The 26,525-nt window shown below is 39.1% G+C and overlaps 1 protein-coding gene across 1 annotated transcript; it reads left to right on the top strand.

Moving 5' to 3' along the window:
* The first annotated feature begins 3,741 nt into the window (after nucleotides 1-3,741).
* Nucleotides 3,742-26,322, top strand: gpsm1b (G protein signaling modulator 1b). The gene is made up of 14 exons (XM_019276298.2): nucleotides 3,742-3,977; nucleotides 12,122-12,343; nucleotides 12,805-12,940; nucleotides 13,254-13,396; nucleotides 14,651-14,774; nucleotides 16,100-16,215; nucleotides 16,428-16,583; nucleotides 16,674-16,782; nucleotides 16,903-17,017; nucleotides 18,700-18,770; nucleotides 18,871-19,041; nucleotides 23,810-23,972; nucleotides 24,079-24,284; nucleotides 24,421-26,322. The coding sequence occupies exons 1-14, from the start codon at nucleotides 3,916-3,918 to the stop codon at nucleotides 24,619-24,621; spliced, it is 1,995 nt and encodes a 664-aa protein (XP_019131843.2). The 5' UTR covers nucleotides 3,742-3,915; the 3' UTR covers nucleotides 24,622-26,322.
* Nucleotides 26,323-26,525: the final 203 nt, after the last annotated feature.

Below are 26,525 nucleotides of genomic sequence, written 5' to 3'. Positions count from 1 at the left end.
GGGCATCAAACCAGTTGATGAGGTGAGAGGGCGACATTGTGGTCTACAGCTTCACATTAGGGGGAATATGTATGAAAACATTTATATAAATGGGCGTAAATAAACAGTATGATAGTTGTTATGCTTTAGGATGTTGCAATGCTCCAAGTACAGATATCCGGAGGCATTAGAGTACAATCCAGGATCGTCAGGAAAGCTGAAAGCTGCTGTGCTTGCAGTTTGGGACTATTGACTCTACTAATGAGGCAAATCAGAATTGCTGTTTAGCTCTATACTGACAATATAACAATGATCCAAATGTCTGGATGAGGTACTGACAGCCAGGGGAGAGAGAAGTCCCAGGGCAACTGATGTCCCAGCATATAGATGCCCTGAATAAAAAGAGAGGACAGAAAGATCGGTTTCTCCCGGGTCACAGATCCATCCATTTTCCAACACTTCACCCCAACTGCATCCCCATTAACATGAGGGAGGAGCCTTGAAGGGAAACCGGTTTCTCATCTCAGTAGTATACAGTATACTGATTGACCTATCTTCCTAATAAGTGTCTTATTGTGAGCGAATAGGTCAGACATAACAACATTTCCAGGCATGTTCTTTTCTTTTAGAGTTTTTAAATCTGTGTGTCTGTGACAACATTACCATACTGGCAGTGATGAGTTTTATGTCAACAAGATTTGGTTAACCAGAGCTGAAGGGGGGAGCAACTGTAATGACAGAGTAGGCAACAAGAACTGGGAGTATGGCAGAGGCATACATCATAAGCATCCGTTGACAGTGTTTGTGTAATTACCGTCACTTGCAGAAAAGAGAAAAGTTCCACACGGCAGGTTTGACTCAACTTATTGTTGCCTTTTCAATTTCCACAGGCTTTAAAAATGAAGAACAAGCAACCTAGGATGACATTTTCAGTATTTTTAAGACTCAACACTTTAAAAAATTCACTTCTTTTACGCTAATAATGACTTTTCTCTTAGCTATGAAACATGCACACCTTACATATACGAGTAAAGTTACTCTACCTGATGAACGATGAAAAGGTTTGAGGTTGTCCTGTGTGCCACAATGAAGCGGTGGTGATGGTGGTTGAGGGGCCGGTAGAGAGAAGGCCTCTTGGTGAATCTGTCCCACAAACACACATTAACTTAATGAAGACACATTACAAATGTATTAGCTGTGCAAACACAGTCACTGTCCTATGTGCCTAGACTTCAGGAGTCTAATGTTAGCAGACATTTTGGAAGAACTCTGATACTAATGCTAGCTAACATGAGCAATTATGCCTCATTAGCAGGTGGGTTTCAAGATACAACATTAAATTCTAACCACACGTTGATTCTTTTATACTGCAAACAATTAATACCATACTTGGTTTTATTTGTTTTTCCATTGTTTAGATGGAGTGCACACACTGTAACACTGTAGGGTTATGGAAGAACCTTTCTGTTAGCATGGTTGTTGGGGAGGTCCCTTCCTCATGAAGCAAAAGGTGTGCCTGGTGGGCTCAAGACTCCTAAATCCTGGAGCCAGCCCATTGGACTAAACCATGTCCTCTCATGGCATGGGGGTTACTTGGGTTTAGTTAGTTTTGCCTTGTGTTTAGTTGTAGTTGTTGTCCACTTTGTTTACCCCCTGTGTCTTAATTGGTTTGGTCAAACCAATATATATGTTCCCCCTGTCATTTAGTTAAGTTTGTTCAATTAACACCTTGTTTATTTGTAGTTAAATTTCTTTAACCCTCTTCAATAGGCAAAAAGTCTGTGAAACATCTTGGAACAATAGAGGGGGTTCAAATTCAAAAGGGCTCATTATCAAGGATGTATCTGTGGAATCTCAAAAAAACACAAAATTAGGCACAATAATAGTGATACACATGCAAAAACATCAGTATTTCATCACTTTTTTAAGGAGTCACAGATCCAACTTTTGTCATCCTTGGTTTGAAACACCAGGTGGTGGTATTGATACAAAGATAGGCATCTGAAAAAGCTGAACTTCCTCATGTTCTTTGACCTTTAGCTGTTTTGCCACTGTAAATGTTTTATCATACTTCCTAAATATATCATACATACTTCATTTTGATAGGTAGGCCCATTTGCACAAGTTGTGCCCCCATGGTTTTAAGATAGGGTGTTTTTTGGTGACCTATATTTTAAGATATAAGCTATTTAGTGATTAATTCAAATGTATTCCACTGGTTTAAAAGAGATGGTGATAAGACAAATAATACAGAAATGTTATGTTCTCACTTTTTTATTGTCCTGCCACATTAAATGGCCTGTGAAAATCTGACTTTATAAAAAGAACTGGGTGCACAGTATCTCAGAAGGAGTGGATATATATGAATATATTTAAATTGATTGCAGATATAATAATTAATTAGCATTTGTTTCAACAATTTTCTTTTCAACAGCAACTAAAAAATCTTATGGACCTGTCAAAAGTCTACATCACAGTCACATAAAACAGGGTACTACCAAGCCACAATCAGTTTCAGTTTGCAGTTGCATTTAAAACAGGAAGCCTACATGATACACTGAGTGTGTTTTGCCAGTTAACAAGTGTCTGCGTGTGACCACAGCTGATAGAGGTAGTTCAGTGAGCGTTTGATTCTAACCGATTCTACTTGGATGAGATGCACAGATGAAGAGATGAACAGATTTACTGATACTGCATAGGATGCTCATGATTTCTGTAGATTATTTACTGCATAAAGGCAAATATGCACATTGGCCTTTATGCCTATCTGATAGATAAATCTACTTGCTTGTCTAGCTGTCAACATATCCACATTTCTATTTATTTTTGAGGCACTGAGTGTACAATCCTACGATCTTCATACAGTGCGACATCTGCTGGTCATGTTTTGTAACTACTTTTGGTGTGCTTCCTGCAAGTTGTAGGTCACTGATCTTTTTAAATATTGAGAACAGACTTTTTATTAATGGTGATAATAAATAAAAAAACATACTACAAAAAGTTATTTTTGTAGTATGTTTTTTTTTAGTAACTTTTAGTAACTTTTAACTGGTGATGAAACTGTCTCAGTTTAATACTGATACGTACAAAAACAAACAAGACTGGCTATATATATAATATTGCAAAAGTACCTTGAGATATATGAAGGGTACTGACAGATTTGTTGTCACTTTACATGACAGTCTGCAACAAGTACAACACCTGAAAATCATTCTAATTTTTTTGCTGACCACTAGTGGTATAAGCCGATTGCAGATTGCAAACAACCCTCACCTCCCCTGTCCATGAAACTCCTGAAAAACAAACAAATAAAAGATCCGACGTGTGGAGTCAGTGTTTGATTTGTTCCTCCTGGGCTTCTGTAGAAACATAGAGATTCAAACATGCCGGACTCCACTAAAGAGGACCCACTCCCTCTGTAGATATAAAAATCTCATTCTAAGGTAACAAAAACATAAGAGTTTGGATTTTTAGGTGATTATAACATCAATAAAAACATTTTCTGTCAATGGAGAACCTGTTTAATCTCACACACTTTACCTTTTAATAAAAAAATAAAAAAAATATTAATGCCAGGCAGTATATTTAAAAAAATTGCTTGTTTATAATAATAATAATAAGGGTTGAGCAACTCCCCAGCTGTGTGACGTGTTTCTCGGGGGGCGGGGCTGAGTGTTTTTATGGTTTATTTGCACAATACCTCACTTCCTCAGCAGCAGCAGCAGCAGCTGCCATTGCTGAGAGAGAGAGAGAGAGAGAGAGAGAGAAAAAGGAAAAGGGGAGAGAAAAAAGAGAAAGAGGGGGCAGGGAGAAGACAGAGAAGCGGAACGACTCAAGAGAGAAGAAAAGGGTCGCCACCTCGAGGGGGGGAAATCATTGTGAAGGGGAGGAAGCGAGCTTACTAGGAGGCAAGGCAGGCAGACTAGCAGCGGCTCTATGGCTCAGTCTGCTGCTAACGGTGTGGACCAGGACCTGGCCAGCAAGAGGCTGCACTCAAGGTAGGTCTCCAAGAGAGAGAGAGAGAGGGGGTCAGCCTTGTAGCTTGTCTTTGAATGGCTGTCAGGCAAAAGAGAGTCGATAGGGAGCGGCTGGAAATAACAATAGAGAATAATGAAGGCTGCAAGCTCAGTGCTGTTGCTTACTAAGGAGGAGCTTAGGAGCAAGCTAGGAACTTGACTGAGCAGCTTTCACTGATTTTTTTATTTTTTTATTTATTTTTTTAAAAAGCTCAAGACCCAGCCACAGTTTCAAGCCCAAAAAAAAAGCCCAGCTCCAAGCCTCATTCCTGGCTCGGGTCATTGAGCTGCTGTGGCTGGAATGTACAGACTGAGAGGAGCCTCATGAGATGTGACGTGAAGGGGGAATAATAATAATAATAATAATAATAACACAATAATAATAATAATAATAATGATACTGTAGCGAGGATGTCCAGGTTTGATAGCACACATGGCTGTGGTTTAAAGGTGCCAGGTGTGTGCAGGAGGTCAGGAGATGGCATGGATACATGTGGTGTGTGTTATTTGCATAGTAGGTGTATATGTCATAACTACATTCCCACACATTTGCAATTTCTTTTAGTCTTTTTTTTCCCCCTGCCTGACTATATCTGTCTTTTTTTAGGCCATTTGCATGTAAGCAGTTTTAACTTAACTGTCTCAAATGCCACTCCCAGTTGAGTCATTTTCATGATCAACTGGCTGCATGTTTGCCTATAAACTCCAGAAATATTGGAAAAAAATGGCTATTATTATGTGTTCAAATTCAGTGTTTTATCAGACCAAAAGTCCACAACCCAAAGATATTCAGCTTGCTATCAAACGTTACACAGAAAAGTATCAAATCCTCACTTTTTACAAGTTTAAAGCAAAAAAAAAAGATCACAACCGTCAAAAAGTTGCATTTAGTGTACCTTATTATCGTACACGATGTTTACAATGACTATGGGACAGTTTGTCCTTGTGTCAACCCCTCTCCGCAGACACTACTGATCAGATTTTAGGTAGAAGTTATGCAAATACTTCATCTCTGTTTTTATATTTTGACATTATAAAAAAATAAAAGCAAAAAAATCGAGGGCAGCGTTGCAAGTAAATTCAAAGTAATGTAGTATAAGTTTGCTATTTTGTTTGTGGGGGACATTTAGAAGTTCTAATTGTGTATTATAAGTTCTACGTGATTTGAAGCCCGGTGTCTGTGACACAGAGCAGACTGCAAAGTTCATTCATAAGCTATGCAAGGTTGTCATGTCCCTGACAAACACACCACACACACAAACCGATACACTTAAACACACACGGTCACACAAAGATAAATACATGGAGTGACTCACAGTGCTGGTTATGATCATGTGGTCAGGTTTACCCTCTGATTGCTTGTCCTCTATTTTACAAACAGATGAAGTCAATACATGACCTTTCTACAATGAGGGTGGTAGGTGTGTGTGTTTGTGGTTTCATAGATTATGAGGAAACACAGATGAGCCACAAAGAGGTATTATCGGTGGAGTCTTTGGTAACAAACAATTGCTGGAAAATGTTTTGTTAGGGCTTCAGTTCCAGGCTTAATTGTGTTTATTGGATGTTGCCTAAATAAAAACGATGTTCGACGATGCATAGAAGCAACTCAACAAAGTATTTCAAAGCTTATACTTCTCACTTTGCTTCAGATGTCTGTTCTTCTTGCTTATGCGTTACAGCTATAGTAGGTAACACTGGAGCAAGACACGGTTCGATTTTAAAAGTGTTGAGTCTAGTGAAATATTTGGCTGGGTATATAACAGCCTTGCCACAGCCAGATATCTTTGATTTATTTATTGCTGTTGTGATGTGAAGGGAATTTCAACAAATGTAATAAAAGTGCTTCTGAAATACAGTACCTATCCTGGTGTCCTTAAACATTACTCCGTTGTGAAAGGATCCATATAAAGGAATTGCTTTATAATTGTTTCTTTCTTTTTACACTGAATTCCAATTTAAATAGACAAATTTTAAACCAAATTCTGCAACTTTGAGATCACGAAACTCTAGGAATATGCCAAGTATTCTTCCCTAAATGCTTAGCTCTGTTATTTTTTCTCAGGCGACAGAAGACGATAGCACTCCATTAACATAGCCACAGATAAGAGAAACTAAATCACAGGAAATTTAAAAAGCAGTTTTACAAGAGAATCCGACAGAAGAAGAAAGAAGGACACGGCTCTGCTCTAACTAAAAGAGACATGCACTGCAAGAGGAAAAAACATTCCTAGAGAGTTTCTCTTTGGTTTCCCTGACAACTAGCTATGGCACTCTGTAATTATGGCTGGATTACTACTCTGAGCACAGAGTTCCTAGCTAGGCCAAGAATAATGGGGACAGTAGGGTAGAACCCTGAATATGGATCTCCAAGAGAAGAAAGAAAATGAAAATAATTGTCAGTTATTGTTAATTGGGTCAGATCTCATGGGTCATGACTGATCTGGTTGTATATCTGAAGACTAATTAAGATTCAAAATTGTACTATTCATTATAATTCATATACCTTTTTATAGGTCATTCTGTTCCCCTAAATATGCCTGATGACAAACTGGGTTTTTGTATTTACAGTATCGTGTGTACGTTTGTGAAGTGATATGTACAGTTAGAGTCATGTTGAGATGTTCCAACAATTTAGACTTCAGGTTTCACGATATCAAACGTGTAATGGAGTTTTGGCATTTAGCATATTTGAAAGATGGTGAGCATGGGCAATGTTGACTTGAACTTTTGTTCATATAAAAGGTAATGGAAGAGGTGGCGTACAGTATGTGGCAAGTGTACAGCATATTGCCGCATTCGTTTACAAGTACAGCTCTAATTATTTCCATTGTCAATGAATCTCCTTTTTATTTTATCGATTCATTGTTTGATCCACAAGATGAGTAATAAGAAAGTTCCTAAGTTCTGTCAGAGTAAGAATCTGAAACTTCTAAAGAAATTGAGTTTGCATCATGTCAAACAGAGTAGGGCTGCAACTAATTATCACTTTTATGATGATTGATGATCTGTCGAATGTGTTCTCGATTAATGGTTTTATCTAAAAAAACAACATAAAATCTTGACATTGGATTGATTTTTGACTGGATTACAAAACAGATTTTCTTTCAAGCCACTAATTGATTCATTGGTTAAGCACAGAATCTCTAAAACTGAGAAAAGCAACAAATTCGATTGATTAACATGATACAACTGGAGCTGAAACAATGATTCCGAGTCTACTTTATTTACTGTAATGAAAAGCACTTCCTGAATATACCAGACTTGTTGTTATGCACACAACATTGCCCCAAAGCTTGTTTCATGGCCTTTCAGAAGGGAAGAAGAACTATTGTCTACTACCTGCAGTATGTGTATGTAGTACCTGCACAGTACCATTTATGGACAAAATGTCACAAGCAGGTTGTGGTTTTTGATCATTATTCCTGCCAGACCCTTTCTTTGCTTTGCTTTGCTTGGATTTAGCAGCTTGGAGTCACATCCAGTATCTGAGCAAGCATATATTTCACTAGACTCGATATTTTTCACAGAGGACTTATTCACTAGTCATTCTAAAAAGCTGAATCATGATTCCTGAACCTACTTCCCAAACTTTCAGACACCCAAACCTAACCTAGCCTTAGCCTTAAGTTTTTTTTGCAGTGTAATCTTTCTGTGGTAGACGCACCTGATCTTTGTGTATTTACATAAAAATGAATAAATAGTGATTCATGATTTGACAAAGGTTCATTGTTTAAATTATGCTGTTCTCTACCGAAAGAACAAACATGGCATAGTTCATCTTACGTGCAACAGCTTAACTTACTCCTTGAAACCTGTCCAATATGTTACATGTGCTCGGTGCTACCACGGTAACAGCACTGGGAGACTGTCTCTCTTAGACCACAAGCAGGCTATTATGGGATGAGTGTCTCCCAAGCAGACCAATTAGAGTGGTAATCAGAGGAGAGAAAGGCAGACTGTACTGCACAGATCCATTCTTACGCCGACCACAAAGACGGTAAGAATGAAAGTCACTCTGTGAAAAAAAAACCTCAAGGAGAGTAATCGCTTTTTGTCTTTGTCTCGTCGTCTATTTGTCCCTAAATGTCTCACTTCTCGTCTGGTGTTCTTTCATCCTTCTTTCCGTCTGTCAGTTAGCCCTCAAGCCAGCTCTCATGCAGGACTGTTCGTAAGTTTACTCACTTTGATCAAGATGGATGATGATATATTGCGGCCTCTAACTTTACAACTGCACAGTTTAAGTTATTTAAAAATGTCGCCAGGCGTTCTTAAGGCTACACCCTCTTTCCACAGTCTGTTTTACAACTCTGGGTTTTTACAATTCAGTCGTGGTTTCCAGAGGCCCCTGCACCATCTGCAGCTGGACTCAGTGTCCTTATGTCTTCCTTCTCCTCTTTGTCTTTTCTCCTTCGTCACCATCTCGCTGTTACAAACATACTGCACAAATGTCCTCGCAAATCCTCAGCATCCACCTTTGATTTGATCGATGCTAGGCTTCTGTGCTACCTGGTACCTGTCGTCATTTGTTCATTAGCCTCCTGTTTACGTCAGACAAATTTGATTGTATGAAGAGAAAAGGATTACAGCCGAAAGCAACATCTCATTTGCTTCGAGCACATCTGTGAGCCTCCTTAAGACATCCTAAAACCTTTATGTGCAGCTTCAGAAACAACTGAAATTGAAGGGACAGGTTTTACAGCTGATTGGTTAACTCCATGTGGTGTCTTCTACATCATAGATATGACTGTTCAATCATAAACATATTCCCTGTGTAATATTTTGTAGCTCCTTTCATCTTTCTGGCTACTGCTGGGGTACATCATCAGAGATTTTGCCATCCTGTTTATCTTCCTATTATCTCTAGCTGTGGTACACTATGTTGCAATTCAGGGACAGGACAGCTTTAAAGCAACGTCGAAATGTTGCAATAATGTGATGAAATCAGGCACTGAATTAGTCAACAATATACATTTCTGTTTGTTTATGTCATTCATTAACAGTTTCTGAACTGATGGGAAAATCGCACATCACTTTATACAATTGACACCACAATATAAAAAGATGCATCCCAAGAGTAATATAAGGAAACAAGGAAAGAAAAAAAAATACAAAAGACCATCTGGTGGTCATTGCCATGGTGAGTTACTCCCAAGGATATTTTTGCTAGATCAAAGAGGACATGCTTCTCTCTAGTTATGGTCTGCTGGAACTTTTTCACAGAAGGAGGTCAACAAAGCTAGCTGACACAAAAGACATGTCTAAAGGCAGTAAATAAGTCTAGATTTTGATATTTCATAATGGTGCACCACCTTACTTCACTAGACCTTCTTCCCAGCATGCATTTTTGTTATGGCAGTAAACACACAAGGTGTAATTAATAAAAGGATTAGTGGCTGCATTCCGTCTAGGTGTTTCAGTGGAAGGACCTGTGCATGGTGTCATGGCTTAGTGACGTACATAAATGGAACAGAGCCATCGTTAATGTAATTAGTTACACTAGTGGCAAGCTTCTGCCATCTGTGTCAATAGGTTTCCATGGCCTTGCACTGTGTACAGTCACAGGAGGTGAAGCGTGAGCAGCATGATGCAAAAGAGCAACAGCAGCAGTGCTCGTATGTTTTTCTACCCAGGATGCATTCAGGCATCATATTGAAAAATTGTAACTAGAAACTGGATTCAATAAGCTACACTCTAAACTTTTTTTTAACCAAGAAATACAGACTTATAAGGTGGTACAGCGTTTTTTGAGGCTGCAGTGCAGGTCGGCACAGAAGACCTGAAGACCCTCAGTGCCATCTACAGCCAGCTAGGAAATGCCTACTTTTACCTCAAGGAGTATGGCAAAGCTCATATTAACATAACACATATAACATAAATTAAGACTTTTGATCCATTTATTTATTTTTAGTGAAAATAATTGAAAATATATGCACTCAGATGACATTTATAGCTCCATTACCTCTTGCTTTACTCACAGTATTACTCGTCTTGGCTGGTGACCTAATAATGTTTCTGCCTGTATCAGCAGATAGTTGGATTAGTCAGGGCCAATCAGTGCACTGTGTAGTCTCTACCAAGGAGTTGCAAGTGATTGGATTAGTAATTCTCTCTCTCTCTCATCCTTCCTTTCTGTCTCTCATTGGGACAGTGGTCATGCGTAGAAGTATTTCACTCACCTAGAATGTTCCCTACAAAATCCCTTCCATACACCCTCCCTCTTTTAAAGCGTGACTTCTTGCAGTGGCAGTGCAGACCAATGGATCTCGCCGTCATCACCGAGGACAGGTTGAAGACATTCAAAGGAGGAGGACACATGTTTGGGATAGCAAGAACGTGGTGACCTCACAGCAACGGACATCTCAACTTGATTAAATGCAGTTGGATTAGTTAAATATGACCTGTGTAGACTTTGAAATCAACATGTTTATGCAAAGAAGCACAATTGTAACTGGAGTTTTTTCGTGGGATTTCCTACAGTTCCCTTCTGACTGGCTTGACTGTGAGAGCACAGGGTTCAACAATTCAGTTTTTGGAAGGCTCTTGAGGACTTGAAAAGCAGATGTGATTCTTGGCTCGTCTGGGACTCTGTGTAGAAATTTCAGTTGGATTGTGTCCAGGTTTGCTGCAACATTGCTGACATTGTAGATTTTTATGGTGGACTTCAATGGAAAATATGGACTTGGAACCTGGAAATTTCATCTTAATAACCTATATCAGCTGATATCATCAAAAGTATCAGCACTGCATTATCAGTGATAAGTGCACTGCTTGAATGAACTGCAATCTCTAGGTAAAGAGTTGCTTATTTCTCATTTGTTTTAACATAGCTAGTCTTGTTAACACTTGAGCTCATGGCATCGGAGCCTTGCCCTCTGACTGGAGCTGAGAGAGCTATGTGTAGACTGGTCCACCATGGACCCCGACCTCAAGCCATGCTAAGGCCTCTACACTTGGAGCTACAGGTGTATGTGGACAAAACGCGAACCAAGCAAAAACACAGGTACTGCCAGAACACCGAATTTTGTTCTTTGGCAAGCAACGTTTTGCAAACCAAATGACTACGGGGAGCACACTGATCCTAGATCAGGAAAAGTTGACTAAAATATCACCTTGGTAATGCAAGTTACTGTTAATTACCTGTTATGATAATCATGGTTTTATCATTCAGGATAACAGAGGAGACATTTGCATATAAATTTCACCTGACTGTAAATGGCTATAAACTACAGAAGGCCCTGTTTCATTCACATATTCATGTATGTATGGAGGTGTGTTGGAACAGATAGATAGAAACTACTTTAAATTATACTTTCTGGATGCAATTCACTGATGAGGCCTTGTTGTGCCTCTTGTGACCACACACTTTCGGTTTGATACATCAATGTTTTGTCACTTAAAAGTCCCTTTAACATAACGCCCTGTTCTGATTTTATTTTGAACAGACCTCTCAAAAATAATAGATCTATGCGTTCTGTAACTTTATAACTGTAGGGTGCTCACTTTTCAACTTATTAAAGAGGTTAAGATTTTGATTGAAATGTCCTCTTAATGAAAAGTAAGCTGGCAGTACTCAATATCTTTTTTGTCCTGTACATTCCCTGAGTCAGCATCATAGATCTTGCAGTTGCTGTAGTAACTTATGCATTCTTGTCTTAGCTTTTGGTAGTTATTTCTGTTATGTTCCTTCTATTATTTTTGAGCTTAACAATGTAGAAAAGTAGTATAGGAGAATTTCCCTATGTTTACATGGACTGTGAACAATATCAGCTTGTGAATTACTCATAGGCATTAATATCCACATAATGCAACATTGCTTTTAATGATGCAAGAGAGATAATGCAAGAGAACTGTGTCTTTATCCATCAGACTCTGATATTTGCAGTAATAAATGAAAATGTGCAACACCTTTTCAAGGCATTCATCCTGGAGTCTTAGACTCAGTTGCTAAGGCAACAGTCCACAGATATGGCTACAGCAAAGCTACAGATCTTGTCATGGTGACACTGCTGATTTATTCCTCACCATGCTGCACTGCCACTGCATTAAGTGTCCACATTACTATACATTGTTCTTTTATATGATAGCGCTCATATGTACTGTGAACTTGTGTGTGCACCATTTAGGATGGAGGCCTCCTGCTTGGAGTTGGCCTTGGAAGGAGAGCGGCTATGCAAGGCTGGGGACTTCAAAGGTGGCACAGCGTTTTTTGAGGCTGCAGTGCAGGTCGGCACAGAAGACCTGAAGACCCTCAGTGCCATCTACAGCCAGCTAGGAAATGCCTACTTCTACCTAAAGGAGTATGGCAAAGCCCTGGAATACCACAAACATGACCTTACCTTGGCCAGGTGAGCATTGTAGCATCTTGTGATAGCTGCTACCTACCACAACATGTTTTAAGACATTCACAGTTTTTGAACAAACATTTGTGTTACTATAAATTGTAGTAATTTAGTAATTGTATATTACATGTTTTGACGCTTCCAAGAAAAAATGAGGAGACATTCATAGAGTACCAGTCCACTACTACCAGCTGGATATTTAGTCTATACGAGTAATCCGATCCCCTGCAGTGAGTGCATCTGGTGCTTCAGCAGGGAAGTGATCACAGACCCAGGGGAGATTTACGTTGTTACATTACAGTCTCACCAGGGCCACCAGGGACCTGGTCCTAGGAATTAAGCATCCAATTAAAAATGTACTATACGGCATCTCCTGATTAAATTACCTTAATGACTAACTAAAAATGATCAACATTGAAGAACTGTCTCTCGCTCCCGCCACTGACGTCATTTCTTTGCTTTCTCAGAACAATAGGAGACAGAATTGGAGAAGGGAAAGCCAGTGGAAACCTTGGTAACACATTGAAAGTGTTGGGGCGCTTTGATGAGGCTGTCGTGTGCTGTCAAAGACATTTGGATATTTCTCAAGAGCAGGGCGACAAGGTGAGTTTTTATTTATGGCATGTCATTAAAAGACTACAAAAAAACATTCATTCTTGTACCACATGGCACCTGTCCTATGGAAGCTGTATTTAATATTTGAGATGTTTTTCTTGTAAGCACTGTATTTTATTGTATTTTAATACCTTTAATTTATTTACGAGCATTATGAATGATCTTGCACAAATTAAATGTATCAATTTTTGAGCATATTGCTAGAGACATGTGGATGTCCAGATACACACAAATAAAATCTATTCACTTATATTTACCTGTAGAAATTCTTTTTCTGTGTCTCTTTATTTCCTGGCTGTAGGTTGGAGAGGCCAGAGCACTGTATAACGTAGGGAACGTGTTTCATGCGAAGGGCAAACAGCAGTTATGGGGCTGTACCCAGGAACCAGGGGACCTGCCTCCTGATGTCAGAGACACACTGCAAAGGGCTACCGGCTTTTATGAGTATGTATTTTATGCTGTGTAATGAACGTATGCAAGATAATCTCTAAATCACAGTTGGTTGATTTAAACTGTATTTTGTGGTGTTAAATGAATTTAATGCAGGGAAACAATCCACTCCTTAGTTTACTTTTCCAAAATCACATCCAGCAATTCAATTTGAATCGGCATGTGTCACTACTTTGAGTCCTACTTTTTGGCGCACCCCTGGCTTTTTATTATTCTTCTGTAACAATATACGGATCTTTCCATTTCGGCTTTGGCTGCACGCTGTTTGCTCTTGTTGATTTGATTTGGTTGTGTGGCCAGTGTGTTTCATCATACCTAAGTGCAGCTAAGATATTTTCCTCTCAAATGCAGAATAGCATGTATATAATAATAAATGTTCCATTTATTCTTAAAGTTGTCACAGATGCTTAAACGCAGCCCGACACAAAGCTGTCACTGTCATGCTTTTGTACGATTTGAGTCTTACTTTACATTGTTGCTGAAGATTCTTGTCTTTATTTTCATCAGACCACAGAATAATTTACTCCATGCTTTAACAACCTCCAGGCTCGCGTTTGCCTCTCTGTAAAAAGTCCAATTTTGTGACATGCTATACTAACTGCTGCTCTTTAGACAAGATCTTCCCTCACAGCTAAAGAGCTGTGCAGTGTTACCAGATTTGTGCTTGGGTTTGGTTGGACGGGCTTTTGTAAAGAATGTGAAAAGAAACCTTTCTGAATAAATTGTATAACGAGTAACACGTATATTACATTTAAATTTTTGTGGTTTATGTGTTGATCAGTGTTCATTTAAAACTTATTTTATCTGAGGTCCAGCAAAATGTAGAACAAGTGGCATTTAAATACTTTCTTAAAGTGCACTAGAAACAGGAAGCTCACTGGGAGGAATTAATTTGAAGCAGGCTGCATGCATATTTGGTGTTGCCTGGATAAATCAAACATAATGAACACCTAAAAATAGCTCCTCTCACAGGGCAATTATCTATCTTAACAATGGAGCAGTTAACATTAAATTGAAAAACTGTCAAAGGTAAAAGAAGGCTCATACACGAATACATAAAAATATTAAAGGCTCAATGAGTAATTTACACCATTTACATACATCACTAATCGTAATTAATATGTAGAAATATTAAAAAAAATCTGTATTATATTTAGCTGTTGTCTAATGTCACTGGATTACTGGATGTACAAAGAAGGAATAAAACTGACGTCCTACTAATGTATTTGTGTGCAATAATCTTTGTAGGATGAACTTGTGTTTGGTCAAAGAACTTGGAGACCGAGCTGCTCAGGGGAGAGCATACGGAAACCTTGGCAACACCCACTATCTGCTAGGAAACTTTGTCGAAGCGATCAAGTTTCACCGTCAGGTGAGAAATCCAAAAAGTTTACAGTTGTCTTATATCAGCACTGGTGCATAGATAAGAGTTATCAGACTTGTTGCAAAAACAAAACGTGTGACCTTGTGACTGTAGGGCAATGTCCCTACTTAGTGCCTGACACAAGTTTGTTCACCATGCAGCTATTTAGTAAGTTGTTTTCTTTCCCCTTTAGAACAGGTCTCACAAATACTGTGAACATAAAAGAGAAAGATGTGTTTGAGTAATTTCCAGTGAGTGTGGTTTGCTTTATCCAAACCGTTAACATACACATTAAAATGTGGTTTTGGTGGATTTAGCACATGCTGTGTGGCCATGACGTCTTTCAGTGTCCTCCCTGAACCCATTGGATACATTTGCAGTGTTTGGTTGTCATCCTGTTCAGCCTCTTGCTTGTGTCTCTGTCATGTGTTGTTCAGAAGCAAACAAGTGGTTACCACATGATTTACTGTTGCTCAATGGTCAATGCTACACTGCTGTTCATCTCGAAGAAGCAGCATTTGCTTCTTGTTGAAAAAAGATCCTTACTCGTTTGCATTGCACTAAATTTTACATGCAAAACAGCAAGACAGGCTAAAACACAGCAAGTCTGAGAGTGAATGTGGGACTGACCTCTCATTTCAAAGTGTTTACTTTTGCCATTGCATTGTACTGTCAGATTTATTCCAAACAGCAGAGTAGAAGAGATGGACTTGGTGGCAGTGAGTGCAAAGACATGGTTAGAGGGTAGAGACAAAGTGTTTCATCAAAGTCTTATTTTCTTGGGGGATGCCAGTGTGTCATAGTAATTTTAGTTTTGTCATGAGTTAATAATATCACTTTAGTGAGTTTTCAGTGGATCACGATCCACCTCATGCAGTACCATCACACACCGTGCAGAGATTGATGTCCTCTCATAGAAAAAGAAATTGAAGGAAATTGGTTTCTTGGTGAATCAGTGGCAAGCATTTCCTCAGGCTCTGTCTCCCCATGTTTCCTGTCACTCTCCATTGTAAACCACTTGTTTCCTCGTGGGAGAAGCCGGTCTCCTCTCTTTCCCATTACAAATCTATCAGTGAGCCATGTCGGGGAGCAGGCTGCTTTTTTAAAGGGAATCAGAGGGAGCTGACGGTGTAGCAGCACATCTTTTCATGGAATCGTGTCCAAAAAGTGCTTGCAACTTGAACTTTCTTCTCCTTGTACACTGAGAAAAAAAAAATGTAAAAAGGTGAAATGACACGAGAAGTTAACTTTTTGGTGTGATTCAGCTGCTAAAATCAAAAAATGAATAAATATTGTGTTCATTTGGTTTGACCTTTCTGCTCTGTCGTTCACAGAGATTATCCATAGCCAAAGAATTTGGGGACAAAGCGGCAGAGCGGCGAGCCTACAGTAACCTAGGCAATGCCCTGATATTTCTGGGCCAGTTCAACACAGCCACAGAGTACTACAGGTAAGAAAAAGAGGGGAGGCTGACATCTAGTGGAGATCAAGTGAAGTGAACCACTTTCCGCAAAAATAAAAAGACGTGACACGAGTACAAACTGAATATGAAAAAAAGACTGATGCATGATTGGGAAACATTACTGTAAGACTTGTCTTACCTTTCTCTTGTTAACTTCTACACTTGACATGTCTTTATCCCCCTTGTTTCTTTTCCTAAAGGAAAACTTTGCAGCTATCCAGGCAGCTGAGGGACCAGGTGATGGAGGCTCAGGCCTGTTACAGCCTTGGAAACACCTACACTCTTCTGCAGCAGTATGAGAGGGCCATAGACTACCACCTGAAGCACCTGTACATAGCCCAGGAGCTTACTGATAGGTAGACTAAGCATGAAATGCATACATACAAACATGCATGAGCATGGGAATGTTATTTTTAACCGTTGTCTGTATATTCATGTGTCTTTAGAGTTGGCGAGGGCCGTGCCTGCTGGAGTCTGGGAAATGCATACGTGTCTTTAGGAAATCACAAACAAGCTCTTCATTATGCCCGAAAGCACCTAGACATCTCTAAAGAAGTAAGGTTTTTTTTTTTTTTTTACATAAAGCTTCCTTGGTGAAGTCAAAGCTTCTTTTATTCACCGTAATTGAATGCTCTGTTTTGTCTCTTTGTCTCTGCCTCTTCATGTCCTCCTCAGATTGGAGACAGAAATGGAGAACTGACAGCTCAAATGAACGTGGAGCAACTGATGGAGGCTCTGGGGGTCAATGAGAGCGACCTTTCACCCTCCAGTTCAGAGTTTGAGATGCAAGGTGAACTAATAGCTCATTTTTTTATGGTTCAGAGAATTCATCAGCTTTTGAACAATGCCAAAAAAAAGCAAGCCGTCGCCCTGGTTTTTAGTCTTTATGCTAAGCTAAGCTAACTGGCTGCTGGCTGTAGCTTCATATTGAATGGATGTAAAGAGTAGTAATAATCTCTTCATCCAGCTCTGAGCAAGAAGGCGTCTTTCCCAAAATGCTGAACTATTCCCTTAAACAAAAATATCTATACAAATTCACAGAGTGGGAGAGTCTGATTTGAAGAGATCCTTTTAATATTTGAATTTAATTTTAATTTTATTTTTTTATGCATTTTTTAATACATTACATTGTCACTTTTTCCCGCGCTTTAGTTCTTCAGATAATGTGATGTGCGTGAACGGAGTGGTGCTCTTTGTCCTTTGGCACTACTGAAGAGCTTTTATTGCAGATTGTGAAGAGCTTTTTGAACAGAAGAGCTTTTTTAATGGTAAAATGACTATTAAATATGGCAGTCAGGTATACCGGTTATCGTGTAAAAGCATTGTGAACACTAGCTCATTATTTCAGCTGGAAAACATCCAATGTGCTTAACCACTGAGTTGTAATTAAGTTTGGTAATGATTATGTTTGTATCTTTTATGACTTAGTCTGCTGTAGATTTCACATAATGTAGAATGTTTAAATTCACATGCAACTATAGTTTGGCAAAACAAACCGACATACAAATGAAATAGACTTGAAGAAGACTGAAGACTTTAGAGTTCACTGTGTTTTACATGTCACGACATTTCTTTAAAGTTGTGTAAGCAAGTTACCGTGTTTCCTTAGTCATGGCTGAGGAAAGGGCGCGTCAGATGAAAAAGCCCAACTCTGTGCGTGTGCTTGTATTTGTGTGTGAATGTGTTTGAATGTGAATGTAAAACAGAGACTTGTCTGTTTGCACTCTGCAAACTGTGGTTAGGAGAAGCTGTGTTGGAGCTTCCATCTCATAGAAGTTTTCAGTTTTAAATGTGTAAACCCGACAGACATGTTTGTGAAATGCATGTTTCTCAATTTTCACCCTCAAAATGTACAGATAACATACTTTTAAAATGTGTCTTTAAATAGTTTGTAGATTATTTTAACTTCAATATGTAACAAAAATAAGATGTGTGGGCTTGAGTAAGCTACGGTAACTGGAATAGTGTGTCTGTGTGTGTACACAGGGTGGCCATTTAAATTTAAAACTAAGATGACCAGATGAGAGAGAGAGAGAGACATCACACACCGACAGTGTCTGTGTTTACCTCCAGTCTGAAGAAGATGTTTTCATTATCCTTCATAATAAAATTGGAGAGCATTTGAAACATATAAAACGAAGCACAGAGAAACTATCTTTATCTGCAGCCTGGCTTTCGTGTGATGTTTGCGTTCATGAACCCGCCTCTGGGCAGAAACTCACACCCATGTCCTACATTTCCCTCTCTGGTGCAAAGCTGGCAAACAGACTCTTATTCAGATTGTTTGCTCGGTTGTCTGCCTAAACCGCATGTCCACATCAGGCATCATGGGACCTATGCTGACATGGCAGGCTGCTTGCAGGGAAAAGACAAAGAGTGCCTTGCATGCTTTATTTGGGCCCGAACCTTGAGAGATACTACAGATTTATATGTAGTAATGTTTTATTTACTTAATGTATTATTTCTCCATAGGTGCAAGACCTAAATTCACAAAGAGAAACAGCATGGACAGTGTAGAACTGTGGAAGTACTCTTCGGATAAGGTGATTTCTTACACTCCAGAGAGAAATGTACCTGTAAATGCGATCCACAGGTATCTCCCTGAATACTCATACTCATAACAATCTTACTCTTTTACTGCAGAATGGTGAGAACCAAGACTTGGAAAGCATACCCAGGAGATCCAAGAGTCAGATGTCGCAGCCAGGTAAAAGAAAAGGCTATCCTGACAGTCAGTCATCAGATGAAAGGCCGTGGTTGGACTCCCCCGTAGACACTGATGACATCACTGTGCAAGTCACGCCTCCAGTGCCTGTGAGTAGCTGTGTTTATTTTCTTATTAGCTTCTTACTGTGACTCAGTTAGGCTCCTTATGTGGTGCGAGGTATAAGCTGATCTCCGGACAGAGCTGTGCTAGCTGTTTCCACTTGTTTCCATGCTTTATGCTAAGCTAAGCTAACAGACTGGTGGTGATGGCTTCATATTCACCATGTGAAGATGTTTCTGAGCAGAAAAGCACATTTTCCAAAACTGTTTTCATTTTTATTGCCTTCAGCCTTATAATATATATATTTTTTCCATATCATTTAATCATTTGAAATTGATGTATGATAATTGCTGCTATGATTATAAATGAAACAGTGTCCAGTCTGCAGTAAAGCAAGTATGAAAATACACCTCCGCTTTGAGACATGAGTTATTTCAGTTTTATTTTCATGCCTTAATTCACGCCTCAGAGTATTAAACAATCCACCAAAATGCATAATATCAGCCCCTGGTACATATTCACTGTTTAGGTAAGATATTTCCAACTTTTTAAGTCAGTCACTGAGCCCACCCGGGAAAAAGGTGGGTGTAATTTTACCTCATAGAAAGCATCAAGAGCACCTGAAACACTGACTGCCGAATTTACTTAACTACTTTTTCCATTTTTGTCTAATCTTCAGGGCTTCAGCTTTAAAGAGAAAATTAGAGAGAGTAAATTGGGATCACTTCCCTTTAATTTCCCACGAGCGTATACAGCATGATGTAAGAAGTCAGATAAAGTGTAAAGGTGTCTTCTCATTAAATACCAACAGTGCTCCATTTGCCATGAACTAGATTCTTAATGCTGCTTTGCAGCTGCTGTATCCCCAAAATCCTGTCTCCCCGCACAGCACACAGGCATGCTGTGACGGTGCTAATTGTTGTAATCAGCAAGCTGACGGGTCAGACAAAAAGTGAAAATTACTGGGCTGCGTGATGATAGTTCATCACAAGGGCCTCGAAATGGCATCCAGGGATAAATGTTAGTAATCCTGATGACACTGAAGTGTTCCCTTTTTCATCTCTGTCAGTCTTTGAAAGACAGTTGTGTGTCTGTGAACTCTCACTCGCCCCTAAAGCTAGAAATCAAAGACAAAGCCACTATGTGATTAGGATGTGTTGTTAGGGGGAAAATAAATAGTACACCAACTTTGGGACCATGAAATGATTAGTTATCAAAATGAAATTCACATTCTTGTCAAATAAAATCAACAGACATGGTATTGCTCAAAAACAACACAAGAATGAAGAAATTTTCTCTTCTTCAGTTCTGTGACTTTATAGATGGATGCATGTGTAGAGTTTTGACTGTGTCCTAGGCCTTTAATGATAAACGGCATATAGTTGACAAAATATTCTCAACTCAAGATCTGTTAACTCACTTGATTCATAGCTTTTGACTACATCACATGGTCTTCATCAGCAGATGGTGTTAGCTCTGTTGTGATCTCCAAACTTTATATTGACTTCTCGTCCATGTTGCCTTTTTTAAAATTTGGTCTTAATCTTGAAAACAGATCTTGATTTAAAAAACCAACTACTTGCTTTTTCGGGAGCTTGCTGAGCTCACGTTAGCGCCAAAAGTTGGTTGATATGCAATGGATGGCTAAGCTAAGCTAAGCTAACTAAAAGCCTGAAGCTGGTATTGCAGAGTAGAGCTAGTTAGCTACGATTGTGAAAAGTTAACGAGCTGTCAGTTGTTCATTCTTTGTTCAGGTCTAATTTCTTTTTAATTTTACTTTGTTCATCTGTAATTAATACCTCGAATGTAGAACATTTGAAATTAGAAAGAACAATGGTGATGTAATCTAGGAAGAACCGACACACACACACACACACACACACACACACACACACACACACACACCGCTCACTCTGTCCCTCCCTCCTTGTTTTGTTTCATCATCATCATCACGTGTTCCTTCCTCCCTTGTTCTGTCCGTTTGGCCTACTTGATTAATTGGACAATACAGAAAGGGGAAGTGAGGAGATGGACCATGGGGCCAAGGACAGAGACCGTTATAAGTCACAGCTGATTAGAGTGCAAAAAGCAACAAAATAACAATCATAATGGAAGTTTTTTTTTCATGTTTAAGACCTGAGTGCTAACTTTGGTGGTTCTTGTCATTTGAAAGTGGTTGGTCTCTGCATGGCATGCAGTTTACTCATAACTGTACCCTCGCACCCATCTTTCCACCCCCTTTTTCCTCTACCCATCCTCCCATTTAGCCCCCTCCTCCCCCCGCACTCTCCCGATCTGCTGACAATGTGACCTTGAACACAGAAACTGCTAACCCTCCCCACAACCCTCAACCCTCCTGCCTCCCATAATGAGTTGTTTTCCCACAGTGGGTGAACGGGACAAAAATGGCCTGCAGGAGAGCCACAGAGAGAGTGAGACAGAAAGGAGGAGGAGAAAAAAAAAAGAAAAAGAGGGAGACCGAGAGGAGGAGGAGGAGGACGAGAAGGGGGAGTGGATGGTAGAGATTAAAAGACGGCTGAAATAGAGGGATACGAGAGGAGAGAAAATTAGAGGGAGGGAGTCGAGGACAGCAGGGGAGTAGAGAGTGATGTAAAGTGGTGGGTGAAAGTAGGGAAGAAGGAGGTGTGAGCCAGGCGTGTGGACAGAGGGAGAGAGAAAGAGAGCTCACAGCGGCATGAGAGGGAGAGAGAGAGAGTTGGATAGATAAAGGACAAAGAAGAAGTGCTGCTGGTAAGATGTTTCATTTATGTTTCACAGCTTGAATAACAACATAGTGCAGAGGACACCAGAGCTTATTAACTCTATTTTACTTTATGTTTTTCTATTTCTGACAGTTTGTGTGTTTTTAACCGCATGTATATATATTTTACTGACACAGTTTGAAGGAAGAACTTTTTATGATAAATAGCAAAAGCTCTGTTTTTATTGTTTTATTGTTTTTTTTCTTTTCTTTTCTGAAGCATAGTTTGACTTTCCAAAACAAAAGTTGCATTAAAATCGATTCCTAGAATAGAGCCGACTGAATTCAGGTGCCACTGACGCTGACCTACTTCACTGATCGCTGGAAGGCAAAGTGATTTGAACTCCATCCGCTAGTTGGTGTAAAAGGTGTCATGTCTCAATGATACACTGAAATACTTTTAATTGTGAGTGTTGATTGTTGTAAAAAGCTTTCAAATAGACACATCATCAGAGTTTTCACCTGCTTTCGGGCATGTTGTTGATGTTTAGGCTTTGAAAAGACTTTAATTTGAGTTAATTTGAGTCCTAATGCATCGTTAGTTTAGTTATTTACTTTTATATATTTAATGTTTAAGAAAACATGTCTATGATCTTTTGCAGTGAACGGACCTGTGTGTCTTTCTGTAGTTTTGATAGAATCTAAGAATTTATGGTTTTTTTTTTTTTGTTTTTTTCAAATTAGGTTTATCAAATGTTAACGATAACTCTTTAGTTATTAAGGCTCAAACTATCTGGCCTTTTCTAGAATTTAGTTTGTCTAGTTGACAATTCATTTTGAGATTTTATTGTTTTGACCACAGTCCATATTATGGAGATTTTACCTCCTTACTTTGTACCAAGGTTGTTAAATTTTAAGGCTTAAAAGGAAAAAGAGGCCGTTTTAATTATTTATCAGGTTGACTTTGCAGTTTTTAAGCCTTAGAAATTTGTAAGAGAAGTTTGAGGAAGTCCAATTTTAGTTTATTATTGTGTACAAAGATACAACTCAAAGCTTATTCTTGTTATTGTTTTATTTTTGCTTTTTATCTAAAAGTTGAATTACTTTCTCCAGATAATATCCCAGCAGGATAGTTTTTATTCTGGCTCGACGTCATTGTGTACAAGCAGTTTGCTCATTCAGTATCATAACACTGCAGCGTGATTGCCAGAATATTTCAGTCGCACTGCGCTAACATAATAAATTCCACATCTGCTTTGCTGGCTCAGTGTTATTTATAGCTGAATCATGGTTCATTATTATCCATTTGAGTTGCAAAGCTTAAACACATAAGCTTAGACGGTGACACTGCATGATGCAAGAGCACTGTCACTGTCAGACAGAACTTGCATTCAATCAATCAGCGACTGAATCACTAATCAGCTCATCATTGATTAGAGCCGTATGCTCATTTCCTTCACTGCTGGCTGAATCTGAAACACAGACCTTTGTTTAACGCTTCCACTACTCCCATGAGCAAATTTAAACCAATAAAACTAAATGAACCAAACAAAATCTGTGACGGTAGTTATATATTTCCATCTGATTTCACCAGGTATCATTATGTAGGCCATTTTACCTCAATGCAAATGAGTTGTTCATTTTTACATGACATTTTATGACATTGTTCCACCTTCAATATCTAGGCCAAGGTAGTCTCACCAGGAAGGCCGTCCCTCATGAGTTACACCTCATTTCTGTCCAACTCATACTGGCACTGAGTTTAATAAATTTCTCTGCATATCATGTTTTCCTGGATTAAGGGACAGTTCTACATAATCAAGCAGGGTTAGGAAAGCACTTAATTTCTGCTGTGTCTGTCTCAGTATCATGTCTCAGCTTTTCAGCTGTGAAATAAAAGCTTTTATAAGAAAATGCATGGGGGCAAGTGGAAGCTTGGAAACGGGGCAGAATTACTCCTATAATATCCAAATATATAATATTTAATTTCCTTATACTTTAAGGAAATATTGATTCCAGTCAAAGTAAATCAACAAGACAGGATTTTTAGAGATAAGCACTCTGTCTGTTTGTGCTGCACAATAACAAGAGTATTACTACCTTCTTTCTTTCAGAAGCTGGGCCGTGACCCCTCAGATGAAGACTGCTTCTTTGACCTCCTCAGCAAGTTCCAGAGCAGCCGCATGGATGACCAGCGCTGCCATCTTGATGATCCACAGAATGGAGACAACGGAGAAGGTGCCGCGAACTCCGTGTCATCCCTGAACGAGATGATAGGTTGGCCACATGCCCGTTGAGACCTTTGTCGGCTTTCTAAAGGACACCTGAACCTTGGGAGCGTTGAATATGTTTGCGCTCATTGGGCTTTTCTGTCGTCTCCTAGATCCTGCGATTACCACGTCCCCCCAGACTGAGGAGCTGTTCGATTTGATTGCTAGCTCTCAGAGCCGCCGCCTTGATGACCAGCGGGTTAATGTTGGAAACCTTCCAGGCCTAAGGATCACTCACAACAATCTTGGACACCTGGTGGGTGAGGGAGATCATCAGGAACCCAGCGATGATTTCTTCAACATGCTCATCAAGTGCCAGGTAAGGCCAGAATTAATTTATTATTAGTCTTTTAGACTATATAGAGATTGTTGTGTAGGGAACTAGATGTCAAGCATGGATCAGGGGTGTCATGTCATGTGTGCCACTCTAAATGTATGAATCTTTCTGACTGTAGTCCTCTAGGATTGATGATCAGCGATGCTCTCCACCAGAAGCAGGCCCCCATGCCCCCACAGTGCCTGATGAAGACTTCTTCAGTCTAATCCAGAGGGTGCAGGCCAAGCGGATGGACGAGCAGCGTGTCCAGCTGCCCTCAGACGACCAGGACAGCCCTCAGTCCCCTGAGCCGGAGCCACCTGGTGGTTTTTCCAGCTAGAAATAGAAATGCTACGCAACTTCATGTCAAAGAAAATAAAAATGGGAAGAAGTGAAAGAAGCATGAGCCAACATTTAAAGACAGCACTGAAGGGTGAACTAACAAGATTTGTAATAACAAAACAAATTCCATGTGCAATAGGTGGTGCCCTGTCAAATGTTGCTTGATGTATTATGTTTTAAATGTGTGTAAATATAACAGGGGAACAAGCAGAATTTAAGTTCAGCGGTGGGAGGACGAGAAAGTTTGGGATAACGTTTTAAACAACAAACATGAAATATATACTAATGCCTTAATCAGCATTTTTTTCAGACTCAAGATTGTATTTCCTGGTGTCAGACGTGTGCCGTAGAAGCACATGATGTAATATGGACAATTAACATGGAGACCTGAAGCACGAGTCTGGGAAATCACAAAGATTTAATGATGAAAACAGCAAAGAAATGACAGATTTGCACTGAAATCTGAACCAGTTTTATAAAGACACAAATCCTTATGTATACGCCAACACTCTTTAAGTCAAGTTCTGATCAATGCTGCTTTTATTATTTGATTTTTGTGGTTCCTACTGCTCATGGAAAACTGGTGTTATTTGTATTTTGCAGTAACAGTATTAGAGAGGTCCATCCAGTGTTAAATAAACTGCTTTGGTCAGTTTAAACTTTCCACTGACTGATAACCACACGAGACAAAATAATATGATTCATGCCATAACTGAGTGAAATCTGATTTTTTTCCACATAAATGTAATTTATGTGCATTCATGCGTTTATAAAAAAAAAATGCATCTCTTCACACAGTATGCAGTAACCTTGGTTACTGGGCAAATGATATGAAATAGCTGCTTATTTTATAGATTGAATATTAGAGTTGTGTGATAATTCAACGTCCAGTCAATGTTTCTGCTTAGCTTTTTAAAATAATGCTATCTGCCGCCCATAATGTTCTCAACATCTGATAACAGACTACTGCTTACTGCCATTATTATTGTTTTTATAACAGAGAAATAGAAGCTGATGAATAAGATGGATGTGACAGTACTGAAGCAGTAATTCTAGGTTGTGCTGCCTCCCTGTGGTCAAAACGTTGTATTACCTCTGTAAAAAAAAAAATACAGTGTGGTCTGTTCCCTACTCTTGAATATTTGTAACCGCAAATATGACAAATCTGAGGACGAATCAACAAAGTTTTGCCAGCTTCTGACATAAATGTGGAGATTTTTGCCAATCCTCTCGTGTCATCAAAATCGGGTAGATCCCATTTCTATCCATTTGTTGCAGTGAAAGTTCCAAAATATGAAACCTTTTTGCTGTACAGAAAATCTGTATAATGGTACTGTGCAAAAAACTATTTGACCTTACATATGGGCTTTCTTTTTATTCAGACGTACTGCATACCTCATTTTGTACCTCAAAGCTTATGAACCTTAAGAGATATTCTGAACCGGGATCATGGATCATGGATCATGTTCGTAGTGGTTCTGTTTGGTTCATCTATCTTTGATAAAACAACACATTGGGAGCTAAAGTTAATATTTTTATTTTCTGTTTTTTTTGTGAATTAACATTTTTTAGAAAGTACCTGGTACGCTTCTATTTGTCTCTGCCATAATTTGTACATATAAATATATTTTGTATTTATGTTCCATTTGAGGACATGAATATGTCCCCTCATGCTTTTAATAAAATGTTTCAGATGTTTCTTTGGCCTCTATGTTTATTTATTTGGCTTAAAAAATGAATAGGGTGACTTTTTCAATGTAACAATTCCTCTTTTTAAGCTTATGGGAATTACATGACTAACAGTAACAACCTCTAAAGCACAGAAATATTATCACATTGAGTTCATTGGAAAATTTGTCCTAGACCTACTGGGAACAGCGCAATCACTAGACTGTATTTCCT

Source organism: Larimichthys crocea, chromosome IX, assembly GCF_000972845.2.
Source record: "Larimichthys crocea isolate SSNF chromosome IX, L_crocea_2.0, whole genome shotgun sequence".
Lineage (NCBI taxonomy): Eukaryota > Metazoa > Chordata > Actinopteri > Sciaenidae > Larimichthys > Larimichthys crocea.
The sequence above is the reverse complement of the archived record's forward strand: the minus strand, read 5'-3'. Positions and strand labels throughout refer to the sequence as shown.

What these genes read in the sequence shown, in the direction of transcription:
- gpsm1b (XM_019276298.2), top strand. Translation starts at nt 3,916, where the DNA reads ATGGCTCAGTCTGCTGCTAACGGTGTGGACCAGGACCTGGCCAGCAAG. An exon ending in AGCAAGAGGCTGCACTCAAG is followed by an intron (nt 3,978 to 12,121) that starts GTAGGTCTCCAA and finishes TGCACCATTTAG; the next exon opens with GATGGAGGCCTCCTGCTTGG. An exon ending in ACAGCCACAGAGTACTACAG is followed by an intron (nt 16,216 to 16,427) that starts GTAAGAAAAAGA and finishes CTTTTCCTAAAG; the next exon opens with GAAAACTTTGCAGCTATCCA.